Below are 16623 nucleotides of genomic sequence, written 5' to 3'. Positions count from 1 at the left end.
GTTATGTGGCCATGCATTGTCGGAGACATTGCGTTGGTGCGTAATCCGACCGTTCACTTCGCCACTTTCGTTTCTGCTTCCGCACCAGCTGCAATCGCCTGCCAGTCTACGTTGTCCTCTGCACCCTGGAGCTTCTGTTTGCGAGCCTGCTGCCATCGTTCCCGCTTCCATCGCAATAGGGTCGAGAGTCTCAGCTCCTCTGGAATGTCGTTTCGAGGATGGCTTTCGTAGAGATAGTAGGCGAAGACGCCGCTCGCAATCCCAAGAATGGGATCAAGCGTCCTACAAACATGTAAGCCTGGCCCGTGTTTGCGACGTGTAGAATGCACATACCTCGACAGCAGCGGTGGAGGCATTGTTGCGTGTCAAGTCTGTTCGGGCTCAGTCGCCGGCTGGTTGAGCACCTGGTCCTCCTTTGTAGGCTTCCGAGCAGTTCCGACGACACCCGGTTGGCGGTAACGAGGTGGGCAGTCGTCCTCGGCCAGTCACGACGGAAGCAATGGAAGTGGATGGGAGGTCGGGACGAGACGGAATTGCGGCCCCGGCCCGCTTGGGTGTGCTGCATGAGCGTCTCCGATCTCGTCGCCAAAAATTGGGAACGCGTTCGTGTCAAGCCACGCTTGCTCCAGGTCTCTCCTTCGACCCTTCCGTCACCTCCCTTCCTTCCCCTCAGTCAACCCATGGATCGCCAGATTCGCCCAATCTATGGTGCGCTTACCTGTGAAGCCCCCGAGGATCTGCCACTGAACGCGCTCTACCCCACAGAGGCTCTGGACACGGGCTCTAACAAGTCGGCGATCCTAGCTTGCAACAAGATCCTCAAAAAGCAGCCAACTAACCAGCTGGTTAAGGTATGTCTCTGTTTTGCCCTCTCCCATCGGTGCTTCCCCTGATTGCTTCCCCTAGGCCTTGAAGACGCTTGCTCTCGTCCGTTCACAAAAGGTCGAGGAGGCTCTTATATTCTGTGATGAAATTCTTGCCTCAAAGCCCTCCGATGATGCGACGTTATCAGCTATGATGCATGTGCTTCGTGGTCTTGGTCGTCGTGAGTACAGCTTGCCACGCTCGTCGAGTCCGCAGACGTCATCCCGGAACGCCATAGATCTTGACATGGTGACGATGTACGAAGATGCGTACAAGCAGCAACCTGGAAACGAGGAGATGGGCCAGCAAACCTTCTTTGCGAACGCGAGGATAGGGAATTGGAAAGCGGCGCAGCAGGTATGCTCACAACATGATCCCGATATTCTCGGAGGCCTCATCCTCCCCATCAGATCGCCACCAAACTGCACAAACAGTTCCAGGAGGACCTCTACCTGTACTGGTGCGTCATGAGCACTTACTTGCAGGTATGTCTGGTCTGTTTCAGCGAAGCCGTGTCTCCAATCCCCCGTCTAGGCCAAAGACCCCGCCACGCCCGCCAACCTTCGTGCGGTGCTCTTCAAACTGGCACATCGCCTCCTTTCTCAGTCACCAAACATCTCTTACTACAACGCCGACCGCTTTCATCTCCATGTGACGGTCCTCAAAGAGTTGGAGCTATACGATGAGGCCTTCCAGATGCTCGAGCACGACGGAGGGAAGCTCATATGCAGCCTCAATTTGTCTTGCGAGGAACTCCGTAAGGAGATTTGGAAGCTCAAGGGTCTGGCGACGGAAGAGGGTGCACGTGCAGAAAAGCGGATTGTGGAGGTCAAGTGAGCATTGGTCTTCTTCGCCTGATGCGTTTATTTGCTGAGACGCATAAAATCCGTTGAAGGGACCGGAATTGGCTTGAATTCCTCTCTGTACTCGACGCCACATTTTGCGATGTGCCTGTATCTGGGTCGGAAGACGCCGCTGCGGCTAGGGCGTCGTGCGAAGAGCAGATAGCTCGCGCGCGCGAACTCTTTAGCAAGGTCGTCGAAGAGGACGGCGTCAAAGACCGTGCGGGACACCTTGCTCTTCTGGAACTAGAGCAACGCGCAAGGCAGCACGGGCTCTCCAATGGTATGTGCGGCTGATGGCCCAATGTTCCAAGTCTTAAACTTTTCTAGATCCGTCCGCCCTTACTTCGTTGATGGAGAGTTACTTTGCGACCTTCGGTGGTAAAGCTTGTTGTTACGAGGATCTCAAGCCATACGTCGGAGATGCAGCAGTTAGCGCCGCCAGGTGGACCACTTACTTGGAAGCCCAACCCGCGAGCGTCGTAAGTGTGCTCACTGCATTCTGGAACTAGTTTTAACCGGATTTTTGGCAGGCGTCAATCCCGGACATTTGGCGACACATCAATGCGCAGAAGCTACTCCGATACACACTTGCCGCATCTGCGCTCACTCCTGAAGCCGAAACACGCCGTGCTGTCGAGCTCTTTGACGTCTACCTTCAGGGCCTGTCTCTGGGTAAAGACTTGCCCAGTTTTGAGCTTCAACCGGTGGACGACCTGGTCATCCTCGCCGCTGAGATCTTCGTAAACTCCTGGAAGCTGTCTGGCGATGAGGCCCACTTGTACAACGCTGCTGCTTTGCTTGAGTATGCTATTGGACAGAGCAAGATGTCGTACCAGATCCGTCTTCACTTGATCCAGATCTATCGCTTGCTCGGAGCTCCTTCGCTAGCAGTAGAACATTACCGCGGTATCAAAGTCAAGCAGGTTCAGAACGATACGCTTTCACACTTCATTCTCTCAAGGGCATCAACGTTCTCCTTATCGTCCATCGGTGACTTGACTTTCACTACGGAATGCCTTGAGTCCAGTCGAATATATCTGTCCAATTCCGAGGAGGTAAGAAATAAGCTTCTACATAGAATTACTGCTCACAATCACTGCGCAGACCGCAGAGTTCATCGTTCGTGCTTTTGGCGGAGAAAAATACTCCCAGGTGTGTGTCGTTGTGGCATACGTTTTGGGTCGACGTTCACGTTGGTGAAGATCCCAGATATCATCACCTTCGAAGAGCGCTTGGATAACTCTCTCCAACGGGATCTAGTGAAGATGGAGCATGTCCGAATGCGGGTTGCCCACGAGGCTCTCAACTCTGAGCTCATCGACATGGAGCTTATCGAGCTGAAGTTTATCTTCGACCGCTGTGAGTCGCCTCATCCACCAAATTGTCTTCTCCTCATTTCCTGGGCGTTGTGTGCAGCCCATCATGACAACCGCGACTTCGACATTCTTGCAAACTATCAGCCTCGAGCATCAGCGTCCTTCAACGACCAGACACAATTTGCTGGCAAGATACCTGGTGTAAGTTTCACATTTTGATTATTGTCTCCGATATTCACGTCCATGATTCAGCTCGGCTGGCTTTCAGTATTCCTGAAGATCTACATCAGGGCTTTTCAGATGGCTAGCGATCTGGACGACACCGTGGAAGACAAGCTCCTGATCGGCGATCGCCCAAAACCGAGCTATGACCCGAATACCAAGTTGCCTTTGAAAGAACGCCTTGTCATTCGCAAGGAAGAGGAGCTCGGCGAGGTATGCCCATCCATACAATATTTTCTGCACGTTGTTTGTAACTTACGTCTGGGAAGCTTTCTGCGACGGAAGTTCAGCTCTACGATTTCGCCTCCGCCCTGTCCGAATGGCTCACCCCGTATCATGATTACGCCCGCCCGCCACCATCTGCGGTTCTGGCCGAGGCAGCTAAACTGACAGAACAGAAGACCGGTCATACCCTGAAGAACCTGGAACTTCCTCCGGAAGCGAATGGGAACGGGAAGAAGGACGAAGAGCCACCAACGGTTGTCGAGCCTCCAACTTCTATCGCTGCTTACTTTGATGGTAGGCATTCAGTCGTTTCGGTTTAGCCGCTGTTGATCCGCCTTTTCGGTAGACATGCTCAAGCAGATCAAGGAGGCGTTCGCATCGAAGGCCCTCTCCAGCGAGCTGCTTCATCTAGTGACGTTGGCACAGGAAGCGTTCCTGCTCTTTGCCATCGAGACGGTCCGTTTCAAGACTGCGTCTGTGGTCAAGCAGAACAAATTCGGTGCTGTGAGCGTGCTGCTTTAGATCGTGATTCTAAAATACCGATGAGGACCTCCACAGCTCTCTCAGTACATAAAGGAAATCAGAGCCAAGTCCGCGGCGACGCTCACGGAGATTTCTGCCGAGCTGGTAAAGAGCGCAGAGGCAGACGCAACGGCAGATAGTCGGGCTGCTATTGTTGCAGCATGTAAGCCAATTATTCAAGACTCTGGCGTGCGTGTTTTTTTGTATGGTGCAGCTTGTGCCCCATCTGATTCAGACATCATCTAGTTGGACCATGATTTCGTCCTCAACGTTGCCAAGAAGATCACGGATTCGCGGAAACAGATTCTAGACGGCGTTGGGAAGGGTATCGTCAAGCTATGCAAGACTCATGCATGAACACATAGATGTATTATTTGGGACATGACGATATGCCTCACTAACGACACTGTAGAAGACGAAACACCACTCACACATCACCACTCACCACCACACCGTAATGCCTCCATATATAATCGCAATACATCTACTATTATTCTGCTGGATCCTCTTTTGTTGTCTCAGCCCCACGTATATTCTCCACGATCATTGTTGTTGCTTGTTGTGCCAAAACGCGTCTGACGCGTACCGTCACGTCACGTCACATGCATATTGACGCGACTCGCCAGGGCCGCGGATTCGCGTCGACTGCACCACGTCCTCCTCGTTGCCCACGTACCTCACCTCACTGTAACAGAGTCTCACGCCCAACTATTTTCTGAACACCTTTCGCACATACCGCCTCTCTGATCATGAGTATGACGTTTCGACGCGCGTCTTAGTACCCGCAAAGCTGACTGGCGGACAGGCAATGACAACCCTTTCTATGGTGGTGGTGGTGGCGGCGGCGGATACATGTCCCAGAACTCGCCCTTTGGCAGTGGTGGTGGAAGTCCAGGTGGTTCAGCACGAGTAAGTGCTTTCTATTTATCTCGTAACACTCGCCAATGATCGCCCTCAGCGCGCCGCGTCCCACTCATTGCGCCCGGTTACGCTGCGACAACTGCTGCAGGCGCAACAAGAGCACTCTGACGCGGCTTGGAAAATTGGTGACGTCGAAGTGGGACAAGTGAGTTTCTGCCCTTTTGCGATGGGAGCCCCTAGAACAAGCTATGCAGGTCATGGTGGTCGCGCAAGCCCTCTCAGTTCAAGCCCAGACGACGAACTGCGTATACATGCTAGACGATGGTACCGCCCGATTTGAAGCACGACAATGGGTGGATGCCAACAGTGACGACGAAGACCGTGTTGATATCAAGTCAGTATCCCGGCTTTCTCTTCGCCTGTCGTCTGACAAGGCCATAGGGAGGGGTCATACGTTCGCGTCTTGGGCCGAATGGGTGCATTTGCCCAGAAAACATACCTTGTAGCAACACACATCAAGCAGCTCCCGCTTCAGAAGCATTCCGACGAGGTCTTTTTCCATGCATTGGACGTAGCTGCCACCACCTTGATTTTTGAGCGTGGTCCAGTAAGTGACACTCGCTTTGAGCATGTCTCGCAAGTGCTTATCCTGGTCCAGCCACCAAGACCAAGCGAGGCTCTTCGATCTCCCGTGTTGCCAACGGCTCTGCCTCTGGTGCGACGTCGGCTTACGCGGCTCAGTCTCACGGGGGTGCTGCGTCGAATTCTCAATTCGCTGGCCTGCCGTCTCTTCAAAAGAGCATTATTGAGTTTATGCTGAAACAGCCTCCGAATGAGGATGGGATCAACGTCGGTGCCATTGCAAGGCATGTCTCTAGCACAGGCCATGCTGCCGACGCCGGAATTATCAGGTACGCATGCTCTCCCAGTGGTTTCGATTGGAGACTGACGTTGCATACAGTGCTGCTTTGGAGCAGCTCATGGATCAAGGTCATGTGTATACCACGATTGATGATTCTCATTTCAATGTATCTGCCTAAAAAAACCTCGCACCTGTGTATCTTATCGTCTGTCGTTGCTATCTCATGTGGCTATCCTACCTACAGATCTCGACGTACTTCGTGCTTCTCATGCGGCCAGCCGCGTACTACCTTGGCTGCGGCCGCCCGCGCTGGAACGTGCGAGAGAGCCGCCGCGTGCTTCTACGGGAAGCTCCGAAGTGGTGCTGCAGTATCGTTTTTGATACCAATGTCAATGGTTGCTGTAGCCTGGCTCACACCATCATGTCTCTTCAAGACCAAAGCTTCACGTCCCCACGTCGCGTCACCGTCTTGAAGGAGTTGGTGAGTCAATCGAATGCCTCCTTGGATGCTGGGTGATTTGTGGATTGATCGCGTAAGATACGATAGTACAAGTCATCGGGCAACAGAATACGCCCTGTAACAATCCGTCAAGTACAGTCCGCCACCCTTCTTCACTCAGACGCGAAATGGATGATAGACGACATCGAAGTCGAACTGGTACGTCGCCCTGGTTCTTGTGCTATTCAAGGTTCAGAGCGTTCCGTTAGGTCCATCTCGTAGCTCATGTGATTCATGCATCGTCCGACGAGCGTTCTACACGATATGACCTTGAAGACGGTACAGGCTCCATGTCGGTCAAGCAATGGCACGACGAAGACACGTCTGTGGAACCAGTACCGGCCAACTCATACGCGACCATTCTAGCAATGCTCCATCGCAAGTTCAGAAATGAAGCAGTCACATTAAGGTTGAAGCACATACGCACACTTGAGGATGATATCCCTCATCAGATCTGTTTTCATCTGCTGGAGGCGGCATACGTGACACTCTGCTACGACCGAGGACCGCCAGTGAGTAACACACTCATGCTAATGTAATGGGCATACTCACAAGTTCCGTTTCCTAGCCTCCTGCAACTCAAAGGATAGCAGCGAGAGATATAAAGGCCTTTCCGAAGCCTGCCGCCTCGCCTACGAAATCTCAATCGCTACCTCTACAACGCGGAATGAACCCACCAAGGAAAGAGACGCTCATCCACGAACACCACCCAGGAGTCTAGCATCTTCAAGTAGTCTAACTTCGCCGGGTCGTCCCCCCTCCCCTACATCGTCCATGTCTAAGCTCTCGTTGTCATCTCCGTCCAGAAAAGGGTCGTCTCACGCAGTACTACCTCAGGCCCTTGCTCGAGTTCCGCTCACTCCCAGGGCTCAGAGTCCCGTTGGTGAGTCACACCAAGGTTGACTGTCGCATCTCAGACGACTGATTTGAGCGCAAGCCCCGCCTGTGCGAGAAGGACGGCGCGCATCAGGCATTAAACGCGATCCATACGGAAGTTACACTGTACTCCAGCGGGCCATTTTGCTGCAAATTTCGATGCCCCACTGCCAAAAGGAGTGAGCGCAAGACGGATCGTCAAAGGAGTTAGTCATTATGAAGTGACACAAAAGCAGCTCGAGTGCGTGCTTCACATGATGGCTGAACTTGACGGAACGCTCAGTGGGGGCCATGTTAGAGACACGTTGAAGTTCCTCGTGGACGAAGGCGTCATTGAGACTACACAAGACGAGTCGCATTTCATCATGAAGACGAATCACTATCCGGATGGCCTCTGAAACCCCTGTTGAATCTCGAACACCCCTATATAGCGAGTATACATCTATATCCCCGTGAACGCATCTGATCCTTGTAATATGTCCTAGTCGCCCGCTTTGTTGTCTTTCCGGTGTCCAGCCGAGTCGTAAGGCGGGTGGGAGTGAAGCACCTTGGCGATGTCATGCGCGAACCAATCGTGGACCTTGTGCGTTGGGTGGATATGATCAGTCCAAACATCCCCACCTGAACGGGAAGCATCCTCCGCTTTGAAGCCGTGTGCCGGAAGGTCATCCATGACCCGGATAAGGGTATCCCAGGACGAGTAGAAGAGAGTGGTCGCGTCTGGATGGTCGATGGCAAATTTGGCGATGTGTTCTTGTAGCGAGGCGTTCCATTTCTCATATGTCACCCGGAAGTTGGGGTCTACGGACGAGAAGTTGACACCTGGATGATACATTCCAAATCAAGATGAAGCTCTGGGCAGTTTAAAGCAGATACCGACCAACTGGCGATCGGTGAATGGGAGGGACGTCAATGAACAAGAAGTTGCGTGCGCCGATCTTGTACAAGGAATGCTGCTGGGCGAATAAGCCTTCCACGGTCGCGGGGACTTGTTCGGGGTCCAGAAAGCTGTTCATTCAGGGGCAGGTCAGTTACAAGCTTCTTGTTCAGGACGGCATATCCCAACCCACCCGCAGTCATTGATGCCAACCCAAGTAGCTGCACGCAGGTCTCGTGAGGCTTAGTCCGAAGAAGAGCTCATGACTTTACTGACTGAACAGGGTGTCTTCGCTCGTCCAAGGGGCCCAGTCGGGCTTCTGGCCAACCCTAGGCATGAAGTTCACCTGTATCTGATCTCGCACATCCGGCATCGAAGCGCCTCCAACAGCATAGTTGTAAACCAGAAGAGGGTGATGCGTGTGTTCGGTGATGAGATAGCCAACCCAGTTGGGCATGCCAGGACCTGCCCAGGTTACGCCCGGGAAAGGAATGCCGAGAGGTTCGTCATGAGTAGGGATGGACGATTTGTCGCTGTATTGGTAGCCAACGTCTGAATAGGAGTCGCCGCTGAGAAGACGTGGTCCGAGAGCAGGCTCAGAACGGGATATCAAACCCCTCAGCAGGTAATGAAAACCATACAAGATGACAAGATGCTTGAGGTTGCTGTACCCAGCCCAACTGGGACGAATTGCGTTGAGTTGAACGGTCATAACCGGTGCTTGAGAGGGTGCGCAAGAGGGCAGGATGGCAGTCCGACAAAGTTGAGAGCCACACTCACGTCGAACCTGCAGCGAGTTCTTCGAGATGATGGACTGGGATATAGCACTGCGGGGCCACACAGCGCCGGGGGCTTATTATTATTGTTATTATTATCTTTCAATCCCTACGTGTCACATATGTACGCGTGATAACGCAGCTATGAATCTATCCCGCAGCGCCGGGGGCTCGCCCGCCAGAGGCGGTTACCACTGCATGCGGCACGTGAGCAGTATGCAATGCCTCTGGGACTGCGCCTCCTCCCTTCGTCCAGGTTCTCTGGCCGACTCCCCCGTATTCATGAACACCGTCTAACACGCCTGCCACGTCTCTTTCTGCCGTCCAGATCTCAGTTGCTGGACTCCCCAATCCCCGGCCTTCATATCATCTCCCAACCATGTTCTCGTCCTTCTCGTGGCTTCCCTCCCTCCCCTCCATCGACTTCGCACTTCCAGCAGCCATCCAGAAGCGTTTCATCTCATTTGCGCTTCGCCAATCTCTCGGCCACTTCCTCAAGCCCGGCCAGTTCGATGTCCAGCAAGTCGACTCGCAGATTGGATCTGGCTACGTTCAGGTCCGAGATCTCGAGCTGAACAATGAGGTCAGACATCTCCTCTTCTTCTCCGTCCCAAAGCTATACTGAGGTTGCAGGCTATCAACGCGCTCATCTCAGCCCTTCCCATTCGTCTCCACGATGGCTCCCTAGGCAAGGTCACCGCTCGCATCCCCTGGCCAAATCCTCTTACCTCCTCCGTCGGGCTCTCTCTCGAGTCCCTTCATCTTACCTTCTACCTCGAGCCCAATGTTGTTCCCAAAGACGAACGCCCTTTTGTGGATAGTCTAGCCGAATCTGTTGCATCCGTTGCGGAGACATTCATCCACGAGGAGCTCACTCCAAACGAAGAGGCAACGTTGCGGGAGTCCATCCATCCCGAGTTCTCTTCTCCTTCCCAGAAGAGGTCAGAGGAGCACGTTCCAGGAGGGTTGGATCCTTTCATGTCGGAGGAGGAAGTTCACTTCAGCGATGCCGATCCTCCTGGAGTTTCTATATTCGCAACTCTCATAGAACGACTCCTCGCTCGTTTTCAGTTCGACGCAACGGATACTAGGATCACGATCGTCAATCCTGGGCAAGCTTGCTTCACTCTCATCATACCGGACATTCGCTATGGAACCCAGTCTCAGGATTCGTCCTCTCGTTCAAGTAATACAGATGCATCTAAATCCCCCCGAACGACACTTACCGGAGAAGTACGGAAAGTCTCTATCAGCGGGATCACCCTGACGACACGGTGTTTGCGTCCTATGAGCCCCCATCCCCTTACGCCATGCTCACCCGTTCTCACCCCGAAGACTCTGTCTCCAACGATGTCCCACACAGGACTTTCAGCATCCCAGATGAGTGTATCTGTGTCTGAAGCACCAATCCCACTTCTCGACAGCACAGCCCTCGATGTCCAGCCTCATGACACCGGAGAGGAACCGTTCAATGAAGCCCCAGGCGAACCATATGAGCCTACCGCGATGGATCCGCCACCTAATCTAGAAGACTCAATACACATTGTTGTGGACCAGGGTGCAGGCACGATAGAGCCATCGTCTCCCTACTCTGATTCCTCGGATATGGATGAAGACATTCAAATGTTCATGTCGCAGTCTATTGCGCTCCTTCCACCGCGCCCAGTGTCGCCCACAAGTTCAGTGGCTAGCAGCATGTACCAGAGCGCCGTGTCAACAGGAGGGGAAGTGGCGTTGGACGACATTCCCGAGGAGAACTCAGTGCATTCACGGAGTGCGACGCCTCCCGCGGAACCATCTCCTCCCCCGTCCCCGCTGCAATCTGCGAGCGCATCCACTCCGAATTCTCCGGAACCTTCCCCTCGACCGTCTCCTCGACCATCCCCTCCATCATATCCCCCGCTTTCGTCACCACAACAGACGTCTATCGAAGATGTTGTTCCGGACCTTCAGCCTATGCCCCACTCAATACCACAGCTCGTCCAAGACGTCGTGCAAGATCCAGCAACCAGTATTTCAAGTCGTCAAACAACGATCCGGTCGCTCGACATAGAAGACGAAACCATCTTGTCTTTCGGATCCGAACCGATCGAGCTGCGCTTAACTACACCACCTCCCTTCCGTGCTGCAGAAACACCATCTTCTGAAGCGTCTGCTCCCAAGTCGACTCAACCAGAAGCCGCCAGACCACTTGCGGGCTACGAGAAAGTTCGCGTCGACGTCTCAATGGGTATCATCGCATGTGCTTTTAACGCCCGCCAGATTCGGAGCATCATCGACGCCGTAGAACTGTGGACGTCTCACAGTGCACCATTCATTCTTCCAACTGCGCCCGATGCGTCAGGCAAAGTCGCGGGGTCGTCACCCATTCCTTTGGATGATATTGAAGGCACCATCTACTGCCGTGGCCTGATCTTCCTTCTTCTCCCAGCCCTTCGAACTTCCGCGTCTGGTCCTGATGACGCGCTGACGGAGTTCTTTGCTCGTCCGCTGGTCCCTCCCCATCTCCCCCGCGGGTATGGGAGATTACACCTCGAGACTGTCTCGTGCTCCTTCACTTCCAAGCGCGATGGGCCCACAGGGAGCAAACGAGGCTCATCAAAGAAGCCGGTTTTACCCTCCATGACAGTTTCATTGACGCTCCAAGACATTTCTATCTTTGCTCTGGTCCCGGTGTTCATAAGGAGTTGAGCGCCTCTCCCATCTTGATCTCGGATCCCAACCTTCCGTCACAATATCATGTCGCGCACATCCACCCAACCTTGGTCCCTTCATCAGTGGAATCAAGCTCCGTTTTGCCTACTTTCGACATTATCGACTGGACAGCTCCAACACAACGGAGTTCGGCAGCGAAACTGTCGATGTGGAGGACGAGAGCATCTCAACCGTCCGGACCAGGGCATCCCCGCAGTACGGACCCGAAGAGCGAATTTCAACATCTCCGTGGAGCCCGTCGAGAGGTCATCGGAAGTCGTCTAGCTCACCGGTCCAACATCGCATACCTGTCGCTCTTCCTTCGTCCCCAGGGAGGTTGGGTCTAGCCGGGCTCTCTTCCCCGTCTAGCAGAACCATTCAAGACGCGACTAAATCATACGCTCCGGCTATTGCAGTTATGTTCCGAAGTGCAGCATCTCCCGCCGAAGCTGCAGAGGTTAACATGTCCTTAGCGCCTCTACACGTCTTTGTGGACGCTGGCATGCTTCTCTCACCACGAGAGCACGACAAGAGCGAATTCCTTCAATTTGTCGAGGAGATCACTGCTCCATCTCGCCAGTATTCTCCCACCGTTGCTGGGGCAGGTGGTGATGAAGACGGAGCTGTTTTAGACATACGGATGAAGAACGTCCAGTTACTCCACGCCCTAGTGAGTTCAGAAGCTGTGAGGAGCAAGAACGCGAAAGGCGCCGTCTGGAGCGGCTTGTTCTGGAAGACCTTGATCTTGGATTTGATTACCGGGAGCAGAGAAAGTCCCCCACAACTCCAACCCGGCGCTCCAAGGTCAGTGCCTGTTTAACCTCGACGTTGTACGTATCGAACTAACAAACGATCAGAGGCGAACCGAACGCTCATCACCCAGCACTATTGTCACCGTCAATCTGCCAGCTCTCCGAGTCGAGATCCGGACCCCCCCTCCGAAGACCAAGGACCCTCGTTCAGGGGCTGTTGTCCTCGATATTCACGACCTTCGCTTGTCTCCTGGCTCTCCACCTGAACAAGACAGCGGACCCAAGGCGAGATTCGGCACGGCCGAAGAGATTTTTAATGCCGATGCGTCAGGTCCGAAACCAGATGGTCTAGGAAGCGTCCTCTTGGGTGCTAGTTGGCAGCGGATCGTTGTTGCATACGTGCCACTCAACGCCAGCAAGGCCCGTACTCTTCTGTCTCTTGGTTCACTGTCAAACTCTTCTGGTGGCGACGAGGCTGGCTTTGGTGTCGGCTCCCCTCCTGCCCGCGAGCCATCAACCCCCGGACTACGACCGCAGCTCATCGTCAGCCGTGTGGGACTCGGTCCCCTGGCTGCATCGATTGACATCCCATCGATACACGTGGAACTTTCTAAGCCTACCATCGACGGCTTGCAACTGTGGGCGGACGACCTCACACAGCTTACGGAAGCTGCGTTCTCGGAGCAGCCGGGCTCTGGCGCCAACTCTCAGAAGGGAGGCAGCGGGGATTCGAGTTTGATTGGGAGCCGGTACTTCGCTCGCGCGAGCACGGTTGGCAGTGGGACGGAGAGTGGAGCCACGAGTTTAGCGAACACAATTCGGGCGAAGAAGGAACCACGCAGTGAGACGGCAGTCAAGATCGCCGTCACTGAAGGTGCGTTCAAGCGGTGGTAGTTGGGGATGCAGATGCTGAAGTTCTTTCCAGCCGTGTTGAGGCTCCTTGCGCCAAGAGAACAAGCCGGAGCCGTAGTACGGCCATTCGACATCACTGCTTCCGATGTGGATGTGCTGCTAGAGCTTAAGCCTGAAGGAAAGGTGAATCTGATTTCTCAGTGAAACGAATGCGTGTTAACTTGCGTCGTCAGGATGAGACCGTAGTAACTGTTGGAGTGAGCGAGTTGAATATCTTCGACACGACGTCGGCGGATCGTTGTTGCTACTTGTCGCTCACATCCCCTCGGTCCTGGGTAAGTGGCATTAACACCGAAATGCTGCTGTACTAAATCATCTGTTCTCGCGGTGAAGTCTGTGACCGCAAGGTCGGCATTGAAGCTTCGTTTCACGTCGTTGATTGTACCCGAGACGACTGCGAAGGAGTCCAGGGTGCGGCTCACTGTGTCAGGAATCACCTACACCTTCTACCCGGATATCTCGTGGGCCGAGGACCTAGGCCGTTTCTTCAAGGCCCCCCCAGGGGTGAGCGTTGTATATTGTTCACATGATTTTCCTGGTCTAAAAGCATTTATCAGGCCTTCGAGTCTGTGGTTCCAAGCGAACGTACAAGGATCAACCTCAAAGTCCATGACACCTCTATTCGTCTCTTCGCCCCCACTCATAAGGGCGCGCTGTTGCCGTACATCGAAGAGGCGGAGTTATCGACTGTCATTGAAGGCAATGCCCCGACAGTGTCCATGAACCTCTCAGTCACTTCGTTTTTGCTGCTATTCATCGACGACTTGTCCGGAAACCAGGATGAACCAGGCACGCCACGGCGACCGACGGGTTCCGGAGTTACATATTGGAAGGTCGGTCCTGCACCAGTCCAGTCCGGCGTCTTTACGCGAAACTGACATTTGACATAGAAATTTGGCTATGCGCTGGTAGTGGAGCTTAACGAACTTGCCCTGATACTCAAGCAGGACACTTCCCTCAAGCCTCCTGATATCCGGGTAGGTATCTGCCTTGATCACCAGAGGGATGCATCTCATGGCGATCCCAGTTGTTCATTGACCGGGGAGACCTCCGTTTGCATATGTGTGCGGACACAATGGCTGCTGTAGGTGCATTCGGTGGTGACCTAGCTTCCGCATTCAGGCCTCCTGTTGTCGAGTGTGTACAGTTCCGTTGAAAGTTTGTAGCGTCTCTTACCACCCATCAGATCATCGGAGCCCAAACGTAAACGCGAACCGGCAAGAGTCAACGACAAGCCTACGCCATCCCGCGGTTTACTAGGTAGCGTGCAGTTGCCAGACGACGTGGGCGAAATGTACCTAACTTGCATTTCAGCATCTCTCGACGAGTATGCCTTCAGGAGGCTTCCCGAAGTCGGTGCTGCTCCAGACATGATTGATGACGATCTTCCTACCAATCCGGATTACCTGGACGAGTCTTTCGGCGCCGCCGCCGGTCTTCGCGAGATTAGCGATGATGAGTTCGATGAGTCTGATCTCGAGTCTTCCTTCGTGGCTGCCGGCGGAGGCGCGACGGCGGGAGCTTCGTCGGCGTTCGGTGGAGAGACAATCAGGATGCTACGACCCGAGGGCCTGCACATTGTGGAGAATTATTTCGAGACTTTACCTCCTAACCCTGGAGAGGCTTCTAGGCAAGCGGACTCACTTTCCTTGCAAGCACATTCGCTTACCTTTCGATAGCTTTGGAGACACTACGTTCCAGGCGAGGGTGAAAGATTTCGACGTCACTGTGAACCTGTATGATGGATACGACTGGGTCAGGACAAGGAAGATTATCGAGGAGAAGGCTAAGGAAATGCGACGACGATTGGCCAAGATTCGGCAACTCGTTGCCAGCGGACAAACACCCGATCCTAGCGTCGAAGAAACGACACGCTCCTGTTCAACTCGGTCTATATCGGCCTCGAGCACAACATCGACGAACTGGAGCCAGGGGCTTTGATAGCGGCAATTGACGAAGAGCTGAACGAAGAGTTTGAGACCAACACGCAAAGCTCGTGGCAGTCTCTCAAGCCTCAACCTCTCGCATCTCCAGGTCGCGGGGGCTCACAAGCTTCGAAACCGCACAAGAGGCGTCTGCATCGATCCAAAGGCCCTAGTATAGAGATCCGTCTCATGACCATCCGCGCTGAGTTCGACCAGTACCGACCCGAGGCGGCCTAGTGTCTAGGGTTTTCGCGACTGTCCAGGATCTCGAGATCCTCGACCACATTAAGACTTCGACTTGGAAGAAGTTCCTCACAAGCCTTCGTGCAGACTCGCGCGGCAATGTGCGCGAGACTGACTCCAACATGGTCCGAGTTGAGCTGCGCATGTTGCATCCTGTGCCAGGTCATCCCTCTCAAGAAGCTAGGCTAAGAGTGCGTATATTTAGTGCTGTATCTTGGTTCGTGTTGACGTTTTCGACAGGCCAAGATCCTACCTCTTAGACTACACGTAGATCAGGATGCCCTCGACTTCTTGAAGCAATTCTTCGCGTTCCAGGACCCCGACGCCGCGCCTCTGAAGGAGACGGACCCCGCAGACGACATATACTTCCAGCAAGCGGAAGTCTTCCCGGTCGACCTCAAGCTGGACTACAAGCCTCGTCGCGTCGACTACCGGGCCTTGCGGGACGGTCGTACCATCGAGCTCATGAACTTCTTCCACTTCGACGGAGCGGAAATGACCCTCAGGCATATCACTCTCAAAGGGGTGCGTGCCTTTCCCCTGACCACACTTCACCAGACGTTAACTTGCAGCACAGATCACCGGATGGCCACGCTTCTTTGACCTCCTCAATGACCTGTGGACACCTGATGTCAAGGCCACTCAGCTAGTAGATGTCATCTCGGGCGTCGCTCCCATCCGCTCCGTCGTGAACGTGGGCTCTGGTGTAGCGGATCTCGTCCTCCTTCCCATCGCGCAGTACAAGAAAGATGGTCGTGTATACCTCGGATTGCAGAAGGGCACTAACGCTTTCATGAAATCGACGGCCATGGAAGCTATCCGCCTCGGTGCGCGCCTTGCTACCGGGACCCAGGTCATTCTCGAGCAAGCCGAAGGAGTTCTCGGCAACCAGTTCAAGGACTCCGTGACCGCCGAGACTGTGCAGTCGCCAGTGACTGTGGATATTGACGATATGGAGCTCGATGAGGACACGAGGGACCTTATCAGTAAATATGCCGAGCAGCCGTCGAACGTCAAGGAAGGCATGCAATCGGCATACAGGAGTTTGAAGCGCAATCTCAACTCCGCAGCGCAGACCATCCTCGCAGTTCCCATGGAGGTATACGAGCGTTCTGGAAACGAGGTGTGCCCAACTTCATGCGATCCCATAAACCCTATTCATTCTCGACTCAGGGTGCTGTTCGCGCCGTCGTTCGAGCGGTTCCCATTGCCGTGCTGAAGCCCATGATTGGCGCTACGGAAGCTGTCAGCAAGACCTTGCTTGGGCTCCAAAACACGTTGGACCCCAACATTCGTCAGGAGAACGAAGCCAAATACAAGCAGCGTTAGACACGAGAGGTCTCGCGAGACCT

The 16623-nt window shown here is 54.0% G+C and overlaps 5 protein-coding genes across 5 annotated transcripts; 3 read left to right on the top strand and 2 right to left on the bottom strand.

Moving 5' to 3' along the window:
- Positions 1 to 53: 53 nt before the first annotated feature.
- On the bottom strand, positions 54 to 356 carry BXZ73DRAFT_86299 (uncharacterized protein; the record flags this gene model as incomplete). The annotated part of the gene is made up of 2 exons (XM_048024152.1): positions 54 to 282; positions 334 to 356. 2 exons carry the CDS (start codon positions 354 to 356, stop codon positions 54 to 56), a joined length of 252 nt encoding a protein of 83 aa, XP_047883833.1.
- A 324-nt stretch (positions 357 to 680) lies between these two features.
- Positions 681 to 4351, top strand: BXZ73DRAFT_37473 (N-acetyltransferase B complex non catalytic subunit-domain-containing protein; the record flags this gene model as incomplete). Its single annotated transcript, XM_048018015.1, has 17 exons — positions 681 to 708; positions 766 to 851; positions 907 to 1045; positions 1103 to 1221; positions 1275 to 1349; positions 1399 to 1697; positions 1760 to 1989; positions 2037 to 2188; positions 2240 to 2764; positions 2814 to 2861; positions 2912 to 3068; positions 3126 to 3226; positions 3278 to 3460; positions 3517 to 3766; positions 3819 to 3976; positions 4031 to 4183; positions 4241 to 4351. The coding sequence occupies 17 exons, from the start codon at positions 681 to 683 to the stop codon at positions 4349 to 4351; spliced, it is 2814 nt and encodes a 937-aa protein (XP_047883832.1).
- A 245-nt stretch (positions 4352 to 4596) lies between these two features.
- BXZ73DRAFT_86297 (replication protein A subunit RPA32) lies at positions 4597 to 5895 on the top strand (the record flags this gene model as incomplete). The annotated part of the gene is made up of 7 exons (XM_048024151.1): positions 4597 to 4666; positions 4800 to 4903; positions 4953 to 5060; positions 5110 to 5249; positions 5297 to 5462; positions 5522 to 5766; positions 5817 to 5895. The coding sequence occupies 7 exons, from the start codon at positions 4597 to 4599 to the stop codon at positions 5893 to 5895; spliced, it is 912 nt and encodes a 303-aa protein (XP_047883831.1).
- Positions 5896 to 7573: 1678 nt separating this feature from the next.
- BXZ73DRAFT_95610 (SGNH hydrolase-type esterase domain-containing protein) lies at positions 7574 to 8681 on the bottom strand (the record flags this gene model as incomplete). Its single annotated transcript, XM_048026842.1, has 5 exons — positions 7574 to 7914; positions 7973 to 8100; positions 8163 to 8190; positions 8246 to 8538; positions 8611 to 8681. 5 exons carry the CDS (start codon positions 8679 to 8681, stop codon positions 7574 to 7576), a joined length of 861 nt encoding a protein of 286 aa, XP_047883830.1.
- A 443-nt stretch (positions 8682 to 9124) lies between these two features.
- Positions 9125 to 16600, top strand: BXZ73DRAFT_86295 (uncharacterized protein; the record flags this gene model as incomplete). The annotated part of the gene is made up of 22 exons (XM_048024150.1): positions 9125 to 9328; positions 9379 to 10139; positions 10170 to 10756; positions 10799 to 11373; positions 11430 to 11632; positions 11695 to 12109; positions 12130 to 12243; positions 12297 to 13065; positions 13117 to 13226; positions 13277 to 13378; positions 13437 to 13607; positions 13661 to 13936; positions 13994 to 14080; positions 14131 to 14240; positions 14290 to 14363; positions 14418 to 14733; positions 14783 to 14930; positions 14960 to 15243; positions 15273 to 15462; positions 15512 to 15796; positions 15849 to 16394; positions 16445 to 16600. The coding sequence occupies 22 exons, from the start codon at positions 9125 to 9127 to the stop codon at positions 16598 to 16600; spliced, it is 6483 nt and encodes a 2160-aa protein (XP_047883829.1).
- Between the last annotated feature and the right edge of the window lie 23 nt (positions 16601 to 16623).

This window comes from Epithele typhae, assembly GCF_022376455.1.
Source record: "Epithele typhae strain CBS 203.58 chromosome Unknown BXZ73scaffold_1, whole genome shotgun sequence".
Taxonomy (NCBI): domain Eukaryota; kingdom Fungi; phylum Basidiomycota; class Agaricomycetes; order Polyporales; family Epitheliaceae; genus Epithele; species Epithele typhae.
Note: the sequence above shows the minus strand (reverse complement) of the source record. Positions and strands in the feature narration are given on the sequence as shown.